This window comes from Daldinia vernicosa, assembly GCF_022497035.1.
Source record: "Daldinia vernicosa strain CBS 139.73 unplaced genomic scaffold F5Y00scaffold_25, whole genome shotgun sequence".
Classification (NCBI taxonomy): domain Eukaryota; kingdom Fungi; phylum Ascomycota; class Sordariomycetes; order Xylariales; family Hypoxylaceae; genus Daldinia; species Daldinia vernicosa.
In genome coordinates, this window is record NW_025953941.1 from 414,959 (window position 1) to 437,129 (window position 22,171).

Sequence of the window (22,171 nt, forward strand, 5' to 3'; positions counted from 1 at the left end):
TAAGGGGGAACTAGTGGCTTGATATAGGATTTTTCAACAAGATGATAAATCTTGTTAGTTAACTAAGTTGTAAATCATGGAATAGATACTTTTGGAACTCGTAGGACATGAGCACCGAGGGTACTCAAGCGTCTATCATACTAGGCCCTGCCGGTACTCAGGGCGAAAGGATCCCCTCATAACACCACCCTAGACCCTTTGGTGCTGTCATAGTGAATTCTGATTCGCGGGGAACTTGGATCCCACTGAATCATTGTCTGGACTAGGAGGGGAGTTGCTCGCACGTCCCTGACAGTCAATACTAGTTAGTAAGTCAGCTAGCGTTACCAACGGACATCATAAGGTCTCAGACAACAGAATTTCTATTCTGCTTGTCTCAAATATTACGAGTTCATTTGTTTTTTTTCTCTCTCTCTCTTCCTTCTCCTTCGTCCTATGGAAAAAGACAAGAATAATTAATAATTCCCTTAAGCCACTTTCTAATAATCTATTGGCTTTGACATCTAAGCCCCGCCACATGATAGTCTAGCCTCTAGCCATACATATTGTCGTTCCTAAAATATCTTTGTGTTCAGTCAGTATTACTTGGCGCCTGAATCTTCAATCTGGTACCAAGTTTAGAAAGGAAAAAGCGAGTACGAACCCGCGGTACATCGTACAGAGCCCTTGTACATCGCAGCCCGGCGTTTAAACCCGGCCCAAGCCCCCTGAGATAATTCACCGAGCGAATAGCGCACTTGCTAAGAGTCTCGACTGGAGACAGACCCGTTGGCAATTTCGATAAAGACAGGCAAGGAGATCGATCGCTGTCCATGGGGGAACACTTTAAATCCGCAAAATCCTAGTACCACACAAAGTACCTACCTGAAAGTTACCTAGGCTGAATTATTTCTCCAAAACGTCAACTCACATTAACACTCTTAATTAACCAAAACCACCCCACGATAACGTCGTGTACCTCGATAACCACCGACGATTTTCTTATCTCCCGGGGCGACAACCTCCAACCGAAACAACGACCGGGTCCGTGGAAGAGAGATCATGGATCACATGAGAGTCGATCCCGGGGGCTTCCAGATACCAGGAATGCACCGTCCGCAACTGATGAACCAACCACCACAGATATTCGGAACTTATAGTCACGATGGCTTACCCGTATTACATCCGGAACTCGCGGCGCAAATGGCTTTTGATCCGTCGGCGTTGCTTGACGACCCGAACGATGCAAAGAGAAGGAGAATTGCACGGGTGAGTTTATCACCAGTTTCGGTTGTGCGGCTGCATATAGGTTGACCTGATTAAATGAAGGCTTGCGATATGTGTCGGAAGAAGAAAATCAAGTGCGATGGAAAGCTTCCCGCGTGCACGCATTGTATTAACTATAAAACGGAATGCGTCTTCACGCAAGTCGAGAAGAAGAGAAGTCCGCCCAAGGGGTATGAGTGATTCATAGATTCATATTCGACTGAGTGCGGTTCGAGACTGACCTATAGGAATAGTGCAAAGTATATCGAGGGTCTCGAGAACCGTTTGGGGCGCATGGAAAGTTTGCTAAGGCTATCCGGTACGTCCTGAGTTCTTCACCGTACAATGTACATCTTACATTGGCTCACAATATAAGAAAAGGCCTACTCGGAGACGATGACGAATCAGTCGATCTAGCTACACTAGAAAGACGTCTCGCCGAGAAGCATCAGCAGTCGAGACAAGCTTCTCAAGCAGCTACTTCAAATCCTACGTCACCATCGCAAGCGACATCTGGTCACGATGGCGCAGCATCGACCCCTCGAAGTTCCCTAACATCTCCAGAGCCGACTAGAGATCGGGATAATAGGAAAGATAGCTCACCGCAACCCGAGCGACCAAAGGATGAAGAAGTCGAGTCCTTATCTGAAATGATGTGCTCATTAGTAACGAATCAGTCCGGAGAGACGAGATATATAGGTACTAACCACGAGCTAGCCACAGATGTAACCCGTGATGAAATTTGGCTAACTTTCACTTTCATTAGGGTCATCGTCGGGTTTCTCTATATTCTCACCGAAGGGTATCCAGTGGGTAAACGAAAAGACGGGAGACAGATCATTTCAACAAATGATATCAGAAGTATCCATCGATGATCACAAATGGAATCACTGGAAACCCGAGATTTTTAGTGACCTTTTCCATCGTCCAATTTATCGGCAGTTACCGTCTAAGCCAGAAGCTTTATCCCTGCTCAAAGACTATTTTGACAACTTCAACTGCATGTTCCCGCTGTTCCACCAACCAACGTTTATGCACCTTGTTGAGAGGCAGTACTCCAACGACCCGTACCAGGGTTCGGGATGGTGGGCCAGCTTGAATGTTGCATTAGCCATCGCGCATCGCCTTAGAGTCATGAGTAATCTAGTACCGCAGGAAGAGGACGATAAGTCGTGGGCGTACATGAAGAACGCTATGGGGGTTTTCTCCGAATTAACGATGCGCAATACCGACTTGTTGAGCGTGCAGGCTTTACTCGGAATGGCCTCCTTTATGCAGGGGACACCCAACCCTCAGCCGTCGTTTCTGCTGGTTGCCGCAGCCATCAGACTGTCGCACAGTATCGGGTTGCATAAGCGCGGAAGTGGCTTTAATCTGAACCCGGTCGAAATCGAGCAAAGGAAACGAGTGTTCTGGATAGCATATATGCTAGATAAGGATCTGTGTCTCCGATCTGGGCGGCCCCCAGCACAGGATGACGATGACATGAATGTAGAACTCCCAGATGCCGATCCAATAGACAATATTGGCAACATCCCCCTTGCCGACGGGAAGGGAAAGATGAATCTATTCCGAGCCATGTGCGAATTAACGGTTATTGAAAGCCAGGTTTATAAGAGACTCTATTCAACCAAAGCCACCAAGTTATCAGAAGGCGAGCTGCTGCAAACCATAGGAGAGCTTGATAAACAGCTAGACACTTGGAAGGAAAACATCCCTATTGACTTCCGACCAGAACACGAAATAAAAGCGTCCCATACCCCCCTAATACTCCATGTGGTCATGTTACATTTCTCTTACTACAACGCACTCACTACAATCCATCGCATGTCTATACATCACGGCTACTGGACAAGTCGACTATCCAATTACGCAATCCAGGGCCTGAACCCCAGGCCTCTGAATCCACGGGTATTTGCATCTGCAGCTCTGTGCGCATCCGCAGCGCGAGCAAGTATCCAACTGCTCAAGTATATCCCGCAGGGCGACTTTTCCTGCGTTTGGTGAGTGTCTCGACGTTTCTACCCGCACTCCTTATCCCGTACTAATACACTGCAGGCTTATTCTCTACTTCCCTGTCTCTGCACTCGTCACGCTCTTCGGGCATATTCTGCAGAACCCGTTAGACTCGCGAGCGAAGTCGGACACGAAACTGATGAATCTAGTGGTGACGTTCCTCTCCACACTCGGCCAAGAGGCTGAGACCGGTGGAGTGCACCGTATGCTCGGCGTGTGCTCCGAGTTTGAGCGCATCGCCAAGATCGTCATCGACAAGGCGGAACGCGACACTAATCGGCGAAAGCGTAAAAGTCACGAGCCTCAGAGACCCTCCATCAGCCAAGCTTCTCCGTCGCAAATGAGCAGCAACACGCCGCGGCCCTCGTCAGCAGCCACGCCAACAACTGGCAACTACTCGGGAACCTCGCAGCTATCGCCCAAATTTAACGGAGAGCAGAATCGTGCTAACAACGCAGCAAACGGAGGCTTCAGCCCCATGGACACAGCATGCTCGAATACCGGCTCGGCGCCACGCGACGGACCAGGAGCCTGGCCGTCTCCGTCGCCACAGCAGCAGCAGGAGTGGAACCCTAACGCTATGGACTTCGGTAACTTCTCAGAGCTGACGGGCTTTGGACAACCGATTGCGTCGCCGCCATTACCGGGTGCCGCCGCGCCCGGAGTCGCGGGCGGATACCAACCGCTGCTCCCACAGGAGTTATGGCAGATGCCCGGGGGACTCGACTGGGACTGGGCCGAGTTTACGGGAGGTGCATATCCTAGCTTCGAGAACGGAGCCGCAGCACAGAATGGGAGATGAGTCTGACCTAACCACTACTTTAATATCATATGGGGGTTCTATCTATCTATCGGCTATCCCTACAATTTTCGCGAAACAAAGAATACGTCGGCCGAATACCTAAGCGCTACGTTCGGTTAGAAAGTAAAGTACAAGTAAGTATAAGCACGACAAATACTAGAGAAAGCATCTTGGGGGGGCGAGGGCATTTGGCACGAGGAAAACCGAGCACGGACGTGAAGGATTCGTGATTTTCTAAAAGCGGAGGGAAAATGAGGTTGGAAGGGTTCAGACTTAACGTTACTGTGACGGCCGATAACATCTAAGAACTAGACCTGCTGCCTACCTCCTAAGGCAGGTTATCTCATGAGGAGTTTGAATTTGCTCATCTACGTTTATTTTTATTTTACGTACCTATGGGAAGCGAGTGGTAGGGGGTTGGCGTTTGTACGGCCTAAGACGAGACGTTATATATGGGCCTGCTTGGGTAGCATATTTCTCAACTCTCGAGTGTGTATTTATGAATGAAGATAATGTTACTTAAACTAACTAGTTATTTAAAAAGTTTACTTTCGATTTATTATACGAGTCCCCTTGTGTGTATATATATAGCGCAGCTATGTGTGTATAGTTGGCCCATAAGTGCAGATAGGTATTCATGTAAATACATGAGAGAACTACCGTAATTCTATCGTCGGTTTCATCATGATGTAATCAATTACAGATTAGGCAAAAGCATAACGACGATTCAACGTTTCGGAGTTCGTCACAAGCGCTCAGCAATATGTACGTCGCATGCAGCCAAGATCCCAGTTGCTTGCCTTAGCGTTGCTCCGGCCCATATCTATTGAGAACCTCACCAGAATAGCCTCTTCTAACAAATTACTACTTGACACCGAAAGGTGTGCCACTCAACTTGTCGTGTGACTTTATTCTGCCTCACTTCTCCTAAGCAACTCTAGGTGCTCTTATCTATCTAAGTCCGACCTATGCATACATACAACTTGTAAGACATTAGGTACCTTACTTACCTACTTACACCTATCAAACATGGCTCAACACGAAGCCTCAAGCCCCCAACTGCACCCCGGCGATCAGCACGAGATCCCCAGCGTTGAGGCCCACGGGTCCTTCGACTCGCTGAAGGACAGGATCAAGACGCATTACGAAATCGCGTCGGACTACTACTACTCATTATGGTATTTCCCGCCTCTCATTTCGTCATTATTTCCGGTGCGGAGCTAAGCCCGACATTTACTCATTCATTCATTCATTCGTTCGTAGGGGCCAACATATCCACCACGGGCTCTTCAAGTCCGCCGACGAGACCAAGGAGCAGGCCCAGGTCAATCTTATTAATTATCTGCTGGAGATATCGGCTCTGCCCGCTGGCGCCAAGGTCCTGGACGTCGGCTGCGGCGTCGGCGGCACGAGCCGGTTTCTTGCGCGCGAGCGCGGTTGCACGGTCACGGGTATTACGATTAGCGGGCGGCAGGTCGAGATCGCGAGGCAGATAACTGCGACGGAGACGACGGGCGGCTCCGCGCCTACCCCGGGAGACTTCGCGAAGTACGCCGACGAGGCGGGGAAGGAAGGGAGGGGGGGTAAGGTCCGCTTCCTCGAGCTCGATGCCGAGAAGATGCTGCATCACTTCCGTCCGGCTGCCGGCGGTGAAGCGGAGACATTTGACTGCGTCTGGATATCGGAGGCGCTGTCACATCTGCCAAATAAGGAGCTCTTTTTTTCTTCATCGTTTTCCCTGGTGAAGAGCGGAGGATTACTCGTTATTGCCGATTGGTTCAAGGCGCCGGTTCTATCGCCCGAGCAGGAGAGCGCTGATATCAAGCCCATCGAAGACGGCATGCTACTCCCCCGCCTCTATACGGCGGACGAGTATGTTGCGTTGGCGGCGCAGGCGGGATTCCGAGCCCGTAAAGAGCCGGTTGATATAAGCAAGGATGTCGCTAAGACATGGTAAGTTACTTCAACATGTAATATACGAAGTCCGGGAGCTGATTGTCACATAGGGATATATCATGGTCCTTGGTATCCTCGCCCTCACTCTGGGCCTTTGCCATATCGCAGGGTAGGGATGGGCTTGCGTTCTTGCAGGCGTTCAGGGCGATGAGGAGAGGTTATGCGAATGGGACGTTTAGATACGCGGTCATGTGTTTTGAGAAGCCTTGAGTATGGAAATGTGATGATAGAGGGGAACAGAGTGGGATATATATATATGCTGTTTGTGAGATTGATAGAGTAAGTGCACGTAGCTATCATCCCCTAACCAATATGTAAACATTAGCCATGAAAATATGCAGTAAGATAGCGTGATACCTACTACTCACGTCACTTATCTGATTTATTACATGAGGCGGCGCTGTTGCTCAGCTAAGTTACGAGCTGTATTATATTAAGCAAACAATTGAGGATAATATCGTTAGTCGAAGAAACAACGCGCCGAGCCGTAAAACGTAAAATTTTAATCGTGCCCCATGCTTGGAGGATTCACGTCAGAATACAACACAATGTTACTAAATTCGTCTTTGAAGCCCAGCCGAGTTTAACACTTACTAAGATGGACTTTCATCTGAAATATTTAGCCGCATCGTGACTATTTTGCCTAACACCGAGACGGTGATGGGCAAATCAGTGGATGCTGATCTGTATCTGGCAATAATCATAACGGCATAGTTGACGAGAGTTCGGTACATAAATGTGATAGATAATGTGCCCTTTGTATCAGCAAAATGCCCATACTAATGAGACTGGGAGCTTCTGAAACTTTGAGCAACAAACTCCTGGTCGTCCAAGCTAGGTATTGGCACGTTACGACATGAAGAAGTTTGCCCTACTATGTATTGTCCATTAAAGGGCCATGCATTAAGAAGCAAAGAGTCAAGACAAGCTCAAAAGCCAAGAAAGCAGGGTGTACCCTGAGACAGCACATCGGTAGACGAGCTGCAGTGCGGGCATGGCATGGCTACATGTACAATAGTAGCACCGCTAATTGTTGACCGAATATATTCGGACGACTTTCTAGAAGCAAGCGCAGCGATCGCGGCCATGGCAAAAGGGCCATTTCGTTAGTCACGATATTGAAAATGCTCACCGTTGGCTATTGTGGATTTCTCATTAGGCTCGAGCGGCGGTCATGCGCACGTCGAATGGAGCTTTACGACTCTGAACGATTAGCCTAGGCCTACAAATGCCTGTCTACCTACATACATACATAGGCACCTACGTAGTATAGTGTATCTCCGCAGTCTGGTCTGGAGAAGCTTGATTGATGACCAAGTGGGGAATAGTTCAAGCTGCATGAAAGATGAAAAACTGTAGGGTTCCCGGTGACGGTGAATCTGATGTTTGAGCTCAGTGGAGACATTTCCATGCTCTCCATGCTCGGCGGCTTGGGCTTGGGCTTGGGCTTGGAGTGGAGAGATTGGACGGTAGGGCACTGACAGGCTGGGCGGTTCATCAGACGAACTGGAAGGGCCTAAAAGAATCAACGGTCGCTAATGACGACTACATATTCCCTATTTCTTCCGACGGGTTTTGGTATTGTATCTAAGGTAATGCGGTGAACATACCACATAGCTCTCATGTATGGTTCGGCCATCTTGAAATTCTTGTTGAATCTGATCTGATGTGTTAATCTAGTTGAAACTACCAGGTATGTACGGATCCGTACCTAAGATAGTCTTGACTAGAACTCGGTGAGGCTGTTAACAGACTTACATACAGCAAAAAACTAGCCACGCCTGCCACGCACTCGGTCGGTAAAACCCAAGCCTCGTGGCATTTTCAGATCGGAAGAACCCGGGTTACTCACAAGGGTTTGTACAAGATTCGTCAGCCCTGTCAGCCCCATCCTTCGGCGCGGTCATACCTTGCAATATCGTGATCAATTTCGGGTTGGCCCTGGATTGGGCTTCCAGAAGTCAAAGCAAATTTTTTTTTTTAAATGAACGGGGCCATGGTCAAGTCAAGTAAAGTAAAGGAGTTTGCTTAGGCACCTTAGCATTTATAACATTACATTACTTACGTATGTAGCAGCAGATAGAAGCATGATTTAGCTGGTCAATCATACAATATCTCGAATCATGATCTCCCGTTATTTCCATTTGGAAATGTCATATACCCTCTTATCCCCGGATCCTTGTCCTTAAGGCCTCCAACCGTTGACCGGTCACAGAGGATCTTACGAAGAAGGAAGCCTCTTGTGATCTGATCCATCCCCAACTTTTGAGAAGGGCGCGGGCGGTTAGAAATGCTAGGTACGCCTAGATTACCTGTACGTTATCGAAATCGAATCAGATCAGAAACATTGGACGGTCCCAAGTCGCAAATCCGACTTATGCAGGGACGGGGAGATAGAGCTCAATTGGTTGTATCTCGGACCAGTCACTAGAGTCGGGACTGCGGGATCGACGGACATGCAACGTCAAGGATCAGGGAGAATCGGATGCACCCCAAACTTTTTTTCGGAGTCCGTGTTGCGACATGTCATACCTACAACTCATACATCTCATACATCTCATACATCTCATACATCTCATACACTAGAAATTTCGTGAATGTTGCTGTCGCTGACGAGAAGGCGCTCCGTGGCAATTCCTGGGGGTTGAAGACTGCAGAGCAATCGTATCATAATCAGCCACAGAAAAGGATGAAGCAATACATAGGCGTTCTTCATGCCCAAGTCCGTATATGAGGTAGGTACGTATTGCTTATGCTTTCTCTCAACGTCGGTAACTTGGCAGGCTTGATCATGTGAAGGGCAGCCGATGAATAACTCTTCCTTCGTCTTAGCTACCTACCTTTGGGTTTAGGTATCAAGGGGGATCCACGTCCCGCGTCCCACTAGAAGTCATTTTGTATTGTACATAGTCCCATAGTCCTTAAGGCTAACTAGTCTAGTCCTAAGGATCGTTCCCCGGGCCTAGTAATTACGAACTGCAATTAGAAGCTTTCCTTATTTAGCGTACCCTTCTTTTTCAGTTTTCAGTACGCACAATAACGACCTAACCTAGCATATTCCAAGATGGAGTATTGTATGGAGGTCATAACCTTATGGGATAACCCTACGGTGTGTGTAATGCCTGTCTGTACTACGTACTTTCGAACGTACTTTCGATGGCTCTTACACATACATAGCATCATGTAGGTATGCGGTATGTAAGTATGTACCGGCGTACATTCGTACGGCAGTCTCTTGATTTTCCCTTGATCGGATCCCAACAAAATTTTTCCGTCATCTTTCTTAGAAAGAAGAAAAGAAATTCGGAAATTTGCTGAGTATTTGTCTATCTTGACTTGGATTCTTTTTTTTTCTTCCTGTCGTTAGATCTATTAGTTTGTTTACATCGACTCCTCTATAGTTCTTCTGAACTTTACCAGTTGCCCGTTTCGGACGTTGCTTTAATTGATTTATGCTTCTTTACGTTGCTTTTTTACTCAAGACTCAAGATAAAGTATAACTTTTTTTTATCCTTTCGATTGGAGGATACCCAACTACTCGAATCTCGGTACGGCCGTGCTTCGTTGGTACTCTCGTACCGAACATACCCTTTTTTGCCTTTCCCTCTCTTCTTATTCGTTCCGTAACTTGCCGATCAGCCGCCCCCTTAGCTCCCCCTGGGCTCCTGGGCTAATAACGAAAATACTACAGCGATCTGGTCCTAGTGTTTGATCCCCTATGAAACCCCAACGAAACCCCAGTTCGCCCTTGTCACAGCTTACACGGCTCCGTGTTAGCGGTCGTCCAGCGGCAGCGAATGGAGGTCTGAGAACGAAGGCATACGGAACCAGGACCCTTGGTATTCCTCATGCTCTTCCTCATGCTAGAACTAGTGCTGGCACTCATCCTGACGCCGGCTTGCCGGTATTGTTATTAAGAAGCCCCATCCCGTCTGCACATGGCCTCATCGACGACCTCGTAGTTGGGCGGACTTTTATTAAACAGCACGGCAATAATACAAGAAATTACACGAATACTCTTCGGGATAGTAATCAGCAGACACACCACATCATTCACCCACCCGAACCTAGTTCCTTGTATTCCTTGCATTCCGGACTTTTCTCTTGCACCACTACTGGTAGTGATATCCCAAAAGGGGAACCATCGTCTTTGCCCACTGCTCCATACCCGTCCACATTGTCTTCAGCCAGTTCTAGTTCAGATAGCGTCAGCTGGATCGGACAGTCCCCTATTAGCCCTGCACTTCCGTCTTACCCCATCAGCTCAACATCCAACCGTTGTCTTTTAATACTGGCACGCCACCCGTCACCGCGACGTCCAATGGCGTTTAATACTTACAGCACCGCCAGTTCAGATATATCAACGCCTCGCTCGTCTTCTCCTTCTTCCTTCTCTATCGCGTCTGCGCGTTCATCTCATACTTCCGTCTCAAGTAAACGCCTGTCCTTATCCCTGCAACGGAGGCAATCTGCGCTTAACCCAATGTCCTCGGTCGATATCTCTGCAATTGAAGAACAGATGAAAATGGCTGCACTAGACGGCCTTCGAGGTTACGCACAGAACCACTACGGCGAGGTCCAACAGTACCGAAGCACAGATTACATCCCGCAGTCCGCCGCTGGTGGTTACCAAATATTACGGGAGCCTCTGTGGAACAAAGGTATTGCGCCGAAGTTTTTTTTTTATTTTTTTTTATAAACAATATAAACAAGCCCACCCCTTGCGATTGCTTTTCTACTAACACCCAAGCTATCCAGGACTCTCTTTTACCCCAGATGAGCGTGTCTCTAAGAACCTCACAGGTCTAATGCCGCATGCCATGGAAAACGTTGAGACTCAGGTCGCCAGGTGCATGAAGGTCATCAACTCCAGGCAGACCAACGTTGACAAGTACCTGTACCTGTCGCATCTCAAGACTCAGAACTTGGATCTGTTCTATAGAGTACTTATCGACAATGTCCGTGACCTAATGCCGCTGGTCTACACTCCTACTATCGGTGATGTGTGCTTGCAGTACTCTACGCTTTACACTCATCCGGAGGCGTTGTACATATCGATCAAGCAGCGCCGGTCAATCAGGACAATCCTGCGTAACTGGCCTTATCCGGACCCCGAAATCTGCGTGGTAACGGATGGATCCCGTATTTTGGGGTTGGGCGATCTCGGTATGAATGGTGTGGGGATTTCCGTAAGTTCCACCATCTTGGCTTACACTTGGCTTACATTAGTGTCCCGTGAAATCTGAGGCTGAAGGCTGACTTCTGTTTAGATCGGCAAGCTGGCTTTGTACACCGGTGCCGCCGGTATCCACCCCGGGAAGACCCTACCAATCGTGCTGGACTCCGGTACCAACAATGAGGCTAACCTCAAGGACCCCTTCTACCTGGGTCTCCGGGCTAGACGCCCTTCGCCGGCTGTTGCCCAGGAGTTCATGGATGAATTCATGGAGGCTGCCGCCGAGGTCTTCCCCAACATGCTCGTCCAGTTTGAAGACTTCGAGACCGAGAAGGCCTTCAACTACTTGGCTCGTTACCGTAACAAGTACAAGTGCTTCAACGACGACATCCAGGGAACCGGTGCCGTCGTGTTGGCTGGGTAAGTAGCTCAAAACTTCACCATACCCTTTCGTCATTAATTGCTTACATGCTATTAGCTATATTGGCGCTGTGAACCTATCCGGTGTTCCCATTGAGGAGCAGCGTCTAGTATTCATGGGTGCCGGCTCAGCCGGTGTTGGTGTCGCAAAGCAGATGGTCGAGTACTACACCCGTCGCGGCCTCTCAGAACAAGCTGCGAAAGAGAAGTTCTGGCTTGTCGACACCAAGGGCCTAGTTACCACGGACCGAGGTGACAAGTTGGCGGATCACAAGAAGTACTTCGCCCGGTCGGATAACAACGGCCACCAATTCCGCACGCTCGAGGAAGTGATCGAGTATGTGAGGCCGTCTGCCCTCGTTGGCCTTACGGCAACTTTCGGTGTCTTCACTGAATCTGTCGTTCGTGCCCTCAAGGCTTCGGTCGACTCTGGTGGCTCTGGAAGACGACCCATCCTTTTCCCTCTCAGCAACCCTCTCACCAAGGCTGAATGCACATTCGAGCAAGCAGTCCAATGGACAGATGGTACCGTCATCTTCGCATCCGGTTCTCCGTTTGCGCCGTTCGCCGTCAAGGCTGGCGATCACGCTGTGACGTACTGGCCGAACCAGGGTAACAACGTTTACGTGTTCCCTGGTCTAGGTCTCGGTGCTATCCTCGCCAAGGCGTCAAAGATCACCGACGAGATGGTCTACATCTCAGCTTCCTCGTTATCCGAGTCCTTAAATGCCGAAGAGGTTCACAAGGGTTTGATCTACCCCCACATCGAGCGTGTCAGGGATGCCAGCGTCGTCGTCGCCCGGGAGGTGATGAAGGCTGCCCGCAGAGAAGGCGTCAGCACTCTACCCGAAGAACAGTGGGTTGAATGGGAAGAATGGGGCGACGTCGCCCTGACGAAGTACATCAAGGAGAGGATCTACGATCCCCTCAAGTAAGAACGTGGCTTCGCATGACGAAGTATGCATAAGATAAGATTCATGGTCGGCGTTATTGGTATTATTTTTTTCCCGTATTTGGGTCTGGCATAATGATTATTACGCTTCGCTTCTGACGAAGGCACTTTCGGGGATATCCTTGGGGGTCTCAGCTACTTACATGGGCACTATGTCGAGGGATTTTCCGAGTCCGTGGATAGAGCATGGAACTTGTTAAAAAGGGAAGGGAATAAACAAGACCGCGATCTAGACTCAACGATATAAGGGTCGAATAGATGGACTATATAGATCAAAATAACACTTTCATTCACGTAATATCTGTTGTCTTCTCAACTCTATAGGTGCCTACTAGGTAATCCTGGATCCAATAGCAAGTCGCTCGTAGTCTATAAGCGACATGCCGCGAATAGGAAGACTATTATAAATATGCACTGACAGTAGATAAGCTGTCAAGCTCCTGACCTCATAGAATTTCTCCATCAATCGTATCATCTACCTGAATGAAGCTTTCCCCCGTTGCTGCGGGATAGGTGAAGTAGGGAGTCTAGCCCCCAGATTTTTAATATCCGCTTAATCAACCTCGCCCCTTTCTTCCACCTCCATTCTAGATTAGCCGAGTTCGCCAATATCCATGTTTACGTCCCTCCGCCCGCGCATTCTGATTTGAGCGCGTCCTTTTCTGAGGTACACGATGCCACGTTTTCCCTTAATATAGAGTCAAGATAATATATGTCTTCTCGTTTGCGTTGCAGCAACCTATCCCCCCTCCCTATTTCACCGCCCACCTAGCGTTAACCAAGGTAGCCTGGACTTCGCTAGAGCCAAGACGGTAATATGGATTACCTGGTTTTACGGCTCTGGAAGAGTTCGACACTGAGGGGGGGCCGTGGCTTGAAATATCTCCGGACTGGCGAAGCTTTTACCAAGGTGGAATGCTCCGTTTTCCCACGGGAATGCAATTGCTTTCACTTCTCTTTCCTATTATTACCTCTTTCAAGACTCGGGGTCTCAAAGCTAGAAAAGAACGGCGATTGCGCGATTCCTTCCTAGGCTCGGGAAATACTTTTGTTCTACGACTGACTTGAAGCGTGGAAAATAAAAAGAATGATGCTTACATCCCTTATACCTGCTCTGTTGGCACTTGCCAGCGGAGCTTCTGCGGCTCTCAATGTCACAGGTTCGACATGCACGGTAACACCTCTACCAGTTGGGGGTGGCCAGGAGCCGGACGATACACCGCAGATCCTCGATGCTTTTAAGCAATGCGGGAAGGACGGCAAGATCATCTTGACAGAGGGTTCATTCCATATCGGTAAGGTGATGGACATTAAAGACCTGAGCAATGTAGATGTTGAGATCCACGGTACGCTACGATGGTCCTCGAACATCCAGTACTGGCTGCAGAACAGTATCGGAGTCGAGTATGCGCAGCGGTCCACGGCCTGGCGTATTGGTGGCCAAGATATCAGCATCCGCGGCTTCGGCAAGGCGCTATTTGACGGCCAGGGTCAGCTCTGGTACGATGAGAACCGCGGCGGAAGTAACCAGGCCGGACGACCGATCAGCTTAACGCTCTGGCATGCTAAGAATGTTTTAATCGATGGGATCACTTGGAGGCAGAGCCAGTTCTGGCGTAAGTTATTCCCGCTCTTCCTTAGTATTTGCCAATAGTATCTTGAAGTTGAAGGATGGGTAAAGGGGGAAGAGGGCTAACATAACATTAGACACCTTCGTTGCGTATAGCGAGAACATCACCATGACGAACTTAGATATGAACTCGACCAGCAACAGCCAATGGAGTACCGTGAACACTGACGGGACCGATACCTGGAACTCGAAGGACGTCTTTATCAAGAACTGGACAGTGACCTGCGGCGATGTAAGCTCCCCTCCCTAATATCCCTATCATCTTTTACCCCTATTCCCTTGAACACAAAGTACCTAAGGTACTGAACCAAACCTCTCACAGGACTGCATAGCCATCAAAGGCAACAGCACCAACATCCAAGTCTCCGACGTGCACTGCTACGAGTCCGGCTGCGCAACCATCGGCTCTCTCGGGAACAACCCCGGCAACGCGCCCGACTTCGTGCAAGACGTAACCTTCAACAACATCACCTGCACGCACAGCTCCAACGCGGCCTGGGTCAAGACCTACAGCGGCAACGGCCTCGTGCGCAACGTCACCTTCTCCAACATCCGCGCCGAGAACGTCAACCAGCCCATCTACGTCACCTCGTGCATCTACACGGCTCGCGGCTGCGACCAGAGCCGCCTGCCGATCCAGGACGTGCGCTGGATCAACGTCACGGGGACGAGCCGGTATAATATCGCGTCTGCGATCCACTGCTCGGCTAGTAGTCCTTGCTCGGGGTTTAGTTTCGACAACGTCGAGATCACCCCGCTGGATGGGAAGAGCACGCCCAAGTACTTGTGCAGTAATATCCAGGGCCAGGCTGAGAGCGGCATCCCCTGCACGGGGACGTGCCCGGCTGATTGGCCGCAGCAGCTGAGTGGAAACCGCTGAGTTTTATCGTGGAAGCAGATGATGGGATGATGGGATGCTGGAAGGGGAAGTTGAGAGGAATTCCTGTCTGGGATATATTTATCGTTATGGGCAACTGGAAGCTATCCTTGTGCCTGTTAAATTAAAAGCTTCATACCCAAGAATTCGCCATAACCATGTCTCATTACTCGTCACTATAAATCTAGTTTCATTTCATTCATCTTCGTCACACATAAGCAGCGTGGTCTCATACCCTCCCTGCCTTGCCTTGCCATGCCATGCCATGCTAGCCTATCCCCTCAATCTATATGATCGCGCTCATCTATTCATTTTCATTATAATGGCCTTCCTTACTCCCATCTCTGCCACTCTCTAACCGCCTGGTCAAGCTCGGCTTCAACCCACTCCGCACCGAAACGATGCGGGTCGAGTCCCGCGATCCTGGCCTGGTACTCCTGATCTTTGACCCTGCGCTCTCTGACCTTGGCTTCCAGATACCTCATATCGTTATGTCGCACGGCCCACTGGAAAATTTGGCGCATGCGGTCCGAGTATAGCTGACAAGCGGCCAGCGGGAGTAACTGGGGGTTCTTGTGGAAGTTGGCCGCAATGGAGCTACTGTCGCGTTGGATCATAGGCCAGACCACTTCCCCGAAACACTCCTCGCAGACCGTAAAATCGGGAATCGATCGCATCGTATACCACTTGCCGTTCTGGATCGGGGTGTCGCGAGCGCATTCGGGAACGGCCGTCAGGTCGCGAAGTCTATCGGCTAAGGCCTGGACGTCTGGCGTGCTCTTAGTTATTAAGGCCTTATCGGCCGCTGCCTCTAAAAGATCGAAATAGAATAGAAATCTTCGTTCATTATCTTGGTGCATCGCACAGACGCCCCTTGTAGCTTCGGCCGGGGAGTCCATAGGCACGAAAAGGCCCGTTAGATTCGGAAGTAAAACCTCGACGGTCTTCGCACAAGTGTAGCAGGCGGTAAAGCTTTCAAGAGGGTGTCCCGAGCGGGGATCTTTGACCGAATACCAGATCCGGGATGTTTCTCTCGCTCCCGAACACGGCTGGCTCTTGGCGGTGACGTTTGCGATATTTCGAAACATGGCTAGGTCCGCCATTCCATATTTTCTTGTTAGAAAATACGCGATGTGGTAGTATCGAGACGTCCCGAAGTCGCAGACGATATATCGGTCTGTCGAACGGAACGGTGCCGGAACGAAGTGATGCGCAAACTCGGTTTGAGAAAATGTGGCCTCGTAACACGACGGACAGATATCGAAGTTGTCGCAACGAGGAAGTGTTAGCCAATCCACGTGTCCTTTGGTTGGTTGCCTACGAGGGCAATCGCGCATACTAGGGAGTTCGCCAGCTTGCACCTCGTCGAGATATCTTTTATACGGGGGCATAGAATAACTTTTGCTGGCAAGACTCCTTGGAGAACTGGATTCTACCGGCTGGCGTACGTGTCTCTGTGGACTCGTCGACAATGCCGATGTTGACGAGCGAGGATCTTGCTGGAAGGATCCTGCTCTAGGTGGTGGAAGTATACCCGACCTGCGAGGATCAGTGGGAGAACCAGAATGTACAGCTGCAGCTGCAGCTGCAGCGGTTGCGGCTACGGCTGCGGCCGCAGCAGGAATTATGATCGGAGCGGAAGATTTATGCTCGGATCTCCCCGTAGAGGAACGGGACAATGAATTACGAGAGCGATGTTCGCTTCGTGAAAATTTAATATCTTTTGGGAACGTAGAGCTGCGCGGATTAGATGAAGGCGACTCCCTCTCATAGACTTGGGAGATTCTTGAGGATGGAAGCGGGGAGGCGCCTCGAGATCTTCGATCGCCACTGGGTCTTATTTCTGCTGGGCTTTGGAGGTAGGATCTTCCGTCAGTAGACACGACTGATTCTCGATGACGGCGGGGACGAGCTCGATATGATGCGTCTTCGTCACTCGAGTATATGTATTTACTATGAGGCGGGACTTCTGGTCTTTCTTCAGAATTGGATGAGACCTGAGACGCCGTATCTCGTTCATGTTGCTTACGGTTAGTATCGTCAGCTCTCGGCGACCGAAGCTCGGCGTACGGCGGAGGATTCTCATAGCCAGCCTTCGAGGATGTCCGCACATGTTGAGGGATATCCGCAGTCGAGCGTCGTTTGTGATGAGTAGGACTTGTCGACTTGGCCGATTTGAGAGGCTTATCTCTATTTTTCCTATCATCTCGAGGACTCTTCTCATACTCAACATTACGATGAGCTGAGCGGTTGCGATTTTGGGAATAAGAATCTGAGCCCCCTTGGTAGTATGCTCGATCTCTTCCTCTGCTAGCATGTTCTATAACATCTGGAGACAGCGTACTACCGCTCTGAAGCCGAGAATGATGGCGGGGAGAGAAGTAATTCTCGTCACCTTTCTCGGATCTTGTCGTAGATTTCGATCTCCTCGTATCAGATTTCCGGGAATCAGGCTCGATGTCTGTAGTTATAGTAGGTAGTTGTTCCAATTTACTGCGACGTCTCTCACGGTTTGGCCGCGTGTCCGATTTAGCTTCGGGCGATTCTTCGCGACGCGCGCGCGCCTCATATTTGCGACCGGTGTTCGCCTCATAAGAGGTAGGCTCGGCTTCGGGTTCGGGCTCGGGTTTTGAATCCCTAGATCTGGGTCGCCTCGGTAGCTGCTTAGCATTTTCCGAGGAATCACCTGTAGAATCGGACGAGGTCGGAACTATAACAAAGCGCCTCTCGGGATTATATTCATGCACAGGGAGAAGAATAGGCTGCTGGTCGATATCCCCCCTGTGTATTGGTCCCTCGCCTGAAACTGGAACTGTGGCTCTATATTCCTTTGCGAGCGATGCCGTCTCATCCTCAACACACGGTGGAGGGGGATAATCGCGCCGGCGACGAGCGTTAAATGACACTTTACTCGGAGACGTCACATTTACATAAGAGGACTGGCTTGATGGTGTACTCGAGGTGGCGCTGCGTTACATATGACGTATCAGTAACTCGTCCAGCTTGGGTTCATAGAGATTCATCCCACGCCATTTTGATTCGAGATATAGGTATAGAACTTACAATCTTGACTCTGGGCTTTTAGCTCTAGAGCTAGGCCAATAGCCTTGTCGTAGGAACGCATCGATGTCGACATCAACCATATTGGAGATATTCAACCAACTTTATTGGGAGATTATTGATTATTTCTGGAACATGGCAACCAGGGTGTGTTGACGAGGGGGTGTGGTGGGGAGAGAATGCAGTTGATATGTAAATCGAATGTCCTGCTGTTCTGCTGTCCTGCTTCTCAGCCTTGCTGACCAGGTCCAAGTAGATTCCGCCAACTGTAGCTTAGCTCCTTGAAATCTCTGGAACTTCGGAACAGCGGACGGATAAGCGGCAAAGTACGAGAAGTTGTGATTTGCTGGGGTTTAAAGAGTTGGGTAATTCCAATAATTCCAAGCGCAAGGCCCAGCTGTGAACTTGTCGCAAGTGATTTGACAGGTGAAGATGTCGATGACAAGGCAATTCTTAATTCTTAACGCTTCGTAGTAGCGCTTAGAGAGACTTAAAAGACGTCAAATGACAAGCAGCGCAGCGAGGCAGTGCGTCTTAAAAAGGATGGACCTCTAAAAGCGCCTCAAAGGTCAGTGGCAGAGTGGCTTCGGACATTGCCGTCCCCACGGTCGTCTTCGTTAACCTTTCAGGGTTTAAGCTGCTGTGAGCTTGCTGCGGACTGCACTGCTGTAGCACTAGGTCGCTTAACTATAGGTAATGACGAAAATGATATAGGTTAAAAGAGGCTTATAGCTTATCCAAGTGCCGTGGATTTATACTATAATGTAGTAAACTAGGTATAATCAGGTATGATGTATGTAAAGGTGTAGGTTCGCCGCGTTCCTGATGCTTCCCAATGGTCCCCAATGGTCCTTGCTACTGCAGCTCGTATGCAAATGATGGAATGGAAGCGGGGTGGAAAACAGGGGTCTCTACGGTTTCTACGGGTCTCACTAACAAATCTCGTCGTCAGGTCGTCTAAGAGTTACATCCATAACACAATAACACATCCATAACTCATCCGTATCTGGGCTAGTCACGATGAACCGGTAATCCTCTGCCCCTCACTAATCCTATCCAGGCAGTTGAAAAAGAGGTTGACTGGTTGACTGGTTGACTGGCAGCACTGGCTGGGTCCTGGGAACACTTACTCCGCAGGTTATCGAGTGAGATCTATGTATGATCCATTGTTATGGGCTTTGCCCTTGAACCGCTCCGTTTTCCATGCGTCGTCGCACTGCATATTCTGCATGACATTGCAATATATATCTGTACCCCTAATGAATAGAATCCTTCTCGCCCGGGTACACGCCGTACACAGAGATCAAGGCGTATGCGCATTTACTAATTGTTATTTCGGGCGTTGGACTGCGTTAGGTATACCGTATAATACACACACGAACTTGTAGAGAATCGACGACGTTGACATGTTCGCCCGTCAACGCGTCGCCTCACCGATATCTAATCAAGGCGTAGGTTGAGCAGCATTGACAGTTTCAGCCATGATTTGCGCCATCAAATCATCATGTTATATTGACGTCTTGGTACGCGATGCTGTGCTGCGCGCCGCCTTCGGCAAGGGGTATCACAACTCTGCTGTCTACTGAGAAGAAGGGTGGTCAGCAAAGCTGAAGGAGCAGAGCTACGGTGGCTGGTAAGTCTTAGATTACGACTTCTATCGAATACCAACTTACAACTTACATACATAGAATACATAGAGATTTGGTCGCACAAGATAGAAACATCATGACCTCTCCGTTTGCCGTATTACAGAATGCGCCCGCCGTGTACGTAAAAGTAATATTAGCAAGCCAAAAACAAGTTAAATGATTTTTATTACGGAGTAAAGCGACTTGCAGCTGGGCTATGCAAGCGATCAAGTTCGAATGCATATAGGACGGAATATGACCTACATAACCGTCCTCAACAGTTGTCGTCCCGCATGCTGTAGGTGTAGGTAGAGGGGTTCGTTGACTTGGAAGTTATCAACGTGTAGATGATTTCTTCATCCAAAGGATAACTAGCTCCTATAGAAAGCTACAGGGTAGTAGTAGCTGGACCCTGTGAGTTACCATGCAGCTCAAAACTCCGATGTATTACCTGTGAGACAGCTTTTTGTTGTATAAGGGTCAACTAGGGTCAAGTAGGGACCTCTTGACCCGTGTCTCTACCCAATGTTTCACCGCGTTCTTGTGCTCACAACTACGAACTATGATGCCTCGGATGCAGTTCTCATGATCGCCAAGGTAGTATTGAAATATCACGAAAAACACGCTATTCGCCGAGATGCACACCCGACGCCATGCATCTTAATATCAACAATATCGAGATTCCGTTGTGCTGGGTCCCCTTAGAATCACCACAGGGTCACCATAGGGCCACCAAATAAAATATTGATTCGCTGAATGAAGATTATGGTTGCCACACTTTTATTCTTTTCCAGTTATTCCCCCAGCCCTTGCGAAAAGGTAATATATCCACGCAGATCAAAGTTCCGGCCGCAGGATGGCGCCACCCTCTTAATCGTATATGAGGCTGTAGATCTCGTCATACAATCCCGATTAGCTCGATATCGCATCAACTAAGACAATGATAAAAGACGACCAATCTCAGACGAACAACGATGAGGATTGTCGGACCCTGAAGTTGAACTGTTATGATTGCTTTGGGGATAAATATGAAGATCCAACACACACTGGTTGGAATAGGCACGATGACACTTCAAGTCCACGATTCGTGTTTGGAGAACATCCGATCCAAGTTCTTCCTGTTACCCGATTGAAGACTTGAGATGGACTCGCACAGTTACCGCGGAGGAACCATCGGGCGAGGCCTCGTTTGCTATTAGTCCCACTCGAAGAATAGCTCAAACATATCAATACAGTTTGCTGATATATGTTGTAAGCCTATCGAAAACTTCAATAACTATAGGTTAGGTACTTTAGGTATAGAATCATGCGAGAAGGCCTCATTCATCGCTGTAGAAATTATAAACTAGGTACCTAGGTAGTTAATGATATTTATTTCATTTTATTTGTCAAGTCAAGCAAGAACCCATATGAAAACAGTTCGATTAGAGTATAGATAATATGAGATGACAGAACGTAGCACAACTTTGGGACATTACATAGCGATTACGTAGACACGGTGAAGTTTTAGTTAATACTAAAGTGCTGATTTGAAGAAAAAAAAAGAAAAAAAAAAGGCCGTTACATCGTCCAACATTGCACTGCTTTCGGTGAAGTTGCTAGTATTGCCGAGAAAGCAGGCACGCAGATGTGCTCAATACATGAAGTCTCATAGTAGCAAACACCTTCGCGTTCGTAGTCGAGCTCGTAGTCGACATGAACACAACGGCTGAGAATATGAGCCTAACTCCCAACCTGTCAATAGCATCGGGGAATATAACCATTGGATACGGGTGTTATTCCGTAGTGCCCCTTGGCACAGATGGGACAGCTCAGCGCTGATACTGCTGTGCTCTCTTTTATGATATATAATACGAAGGGGGATGATAGGGTCGGATTTAATAAGGAACCCGATCATCACGATTATCACGATACATGGTATTACTAACGACTGTGAATAAATAGTAGTTTCGACCGTCTAGAACCTGTAGGGCTGGGTTATACTTTACAGGATTGCCACTACAGGAAAAGATCGGACCCCTATTGCATGAAAATCGCCCAGTCATTACTATGTAGCGAGCCTGATAGGGGCTAACACGTCGTGTAAATTCGCCGCCTTCTATAACAGGAACCACGTCGCTACGGCCGATGGTAGATAGAAACTATCAAGCAACCTATACCAATACTTACTTACGAGAACAGAAGGTTTTGACATGATAAAAAAAAAAAGGCAAACCAGCCATTCTTACCTACATGTAGACAGTAGCACTGGCACAGTCGATTGATATGAATGAACATGAGCAAATCACCAGTAGATGTCGTAAGGAATACGGCGTCTCCCGTGATCGTGACGACGACAAACGAGATTCTGTAAAAAAATAAAAAAAAAATAAAAAAACTGTAGATATGCAAACCCCATACTTACCAACC

The 22,171-nt window shown here is 48.7% G+C and overlaps 5 protein-coding genes across 5 annotated transcripts; 4 read left to right on the forward strand and 1 right to left on the reverse strand.

Moving 5' to 3' along the window:
* Window positions 1-312: 312 nt before the first annotated feature.
* On the forward strand, window positions 313-4,618 carry F5Y00DRAFT_238021 (N-terminal binuclear Zn cluster-containing protein). Its single transcript, XM_048007911.1, has 6 exons — window positions 313-1,248; window positions 1,309-1,436; window positions 1,500-1,564; window positions 1,627-1,944; window positions 2,012-3,248; window positions 3,304-4,618. The coding sequence occupies exons 1-6, from the start codon at window positions 1,042-1,044 to the stop codon at window positions 4,061-4,063; spliced, it is 2,715 nt and encodes a 904-aa protein (XP_047864579.1). The 5' UTR covers window positions 313-1,041; the 3' UTR covers window positions 4,064-4,618.
* Window positions 4,619-5,092: 474 nt separating this feature from the next.
* F5Y00DRAFT_262438 (S-adenosyl-L-methionine-dependent methyltransferase) lies at window positions 5,093-6,229 on the forward strand (the record flags this gene model as incomplete). The annotated part of the gene is made up of 3 exons (XM_048011383.1): window positions 5,093-5,241; window positions 5,327-6,016; window positions 6,070-6,229. The coding sequence occupies 3 exons, from the start codon at window positions 5,093-5,095 to the stop codon at window positions 6,227-6,229; spliced, it is 999 nt and encodes a 332-aa protein (XP_047864580.1).
* A 2,821-nt stretch (window positions 6,230-9,050) lies between these two features.
* Window positions 9,051-12,865, forward strand: F5Y00DRAFT_238039 (uncharacterized protein). The gene is made up of 4 exons (XM_048007912.1): window positions 9,051-10,680; window positions 10,778-11,208; window positions 11,290-11,615; window positions 11,674-12,865. The coding sequence occupies exons 1-4, from the start codon at window positions 9,738-9,740 to the stop codon at window positions 12,548-12,550; spliced, it is 2,577 nt and encodes an 858-aa protein (XP_047864581.1). The 5' UTR covers window positions 9,051-9,737; the 3' UTR covers window positions 12,551-12,865.
* Window positions 12,866-13,006: 141 nt separating this feature from the next.
* On the forward strand, window positions 13,007-15,241 carry F5Y00DRAFT_270114 (glycoside hydrolase family 28 protein). The gene is made up of 3 exons (XM_048012563.1): window positions 13,007-14,183; window positions 14,275-14,429; window positions 14,520-15,241. The coding sequence occupies exons 1-3, from the start codon at window positions 13,655-13,657 to the stop codon at window positions 15,075-15,077; spliced, it is 1,242 nt and encodes a 413-aa protein (XP_047864582.1). The 5' UTR covers window positions 13,007-13,654; the 3' UTR covers window positions 15,078-15,241.
* Window positions 15,242-15,406: 165 nt separating this feature from the next.
* On the reverse strand, window positions 15,407-18,217 carry F5Y00DRAFT_270116 (uncharacterized protein; the record flags this gene model as incomplete). Its single annotated transcript, XM_048012564.1, has 2 exons — window positions 15,407-18,041; window positions 18,138-18,217. 2 exons carry the CDS (start codon window positions 18,215-18,217, stop codon window positions 15,407-15,409), a joined length of 2,715 nt encoding a protein of 904 aa, XP_047864583.1.
* Window positions 18,218-22,171: the final 3,954 nt, after the last annotated feature.

Bases quoted from the DNA above. Each gene is read 5' to 3' on its own strand.
- F5Y00DRAFT_238039 (XM_048007912.1), top strand. From the start codon at position 9,738: ATGAAACCCCAACGAAACCCCAGTTCGCCCTTGTCACAGCTTACACGG. The intron at 10,681-10,777 runs GTATTGCGCCGA...CAAGCTATCCAG, and splicing joins GGAGCCTCTGTGGAACAAAG to GACTCTCTTTTACCCCAGAT. The intron at 11,209-11,289 runs GTAAGTTCCACC...ACTTCTGTTTAG, and splicing joins TGAATGGTGTGGGGATTTCC to ATCGGCAAGCTGGCTTTGTA.
- F5Y00DRAFT_270114 (XM_048012563.1), top strand. From the start codon at position 13,655: ATGATGCTTACATCCCTTATACCTGCTCTGTTGGCACTTGCCAGCGGA. The intron at 14,184-14,274 runs GTAAGTTATTCC...ACATAACATTAG, and splicing joins GAGGCAGAGCCAGTTCTGGC to ACACCTTCGTTGCGTATAGC. The intron at 14,430-14,519 runs GTAAGCTCCCCT...AACCTCTCACAG, and splicing joins GGACAGTGACCTGCGGCGAT to GACTGCATAGCCATCAAAGG.
- F5Y00DRAFT_238021 (XM_048007911.1), top strand. From the start codon at position 1,042: ATGGATCACATGAGAGTCGATCCCGGGGGCTTCCAGATACCAGGAATG. The intron at 1,249-1,308 runs GTGAGTTTATCA...GATTAAATGAAG, and splicing joins AGAGAAGGAGAATTGCACGG to GCTTGCGATATGTGTCGGAA. The intron at 1,565-1,626 runs GTACGTCCTGAG...ATATAAGAAAAG, and splicing joins AAGTTTGCTAAGGCTATCCG to GCCTACTCGGAGACGATGAC.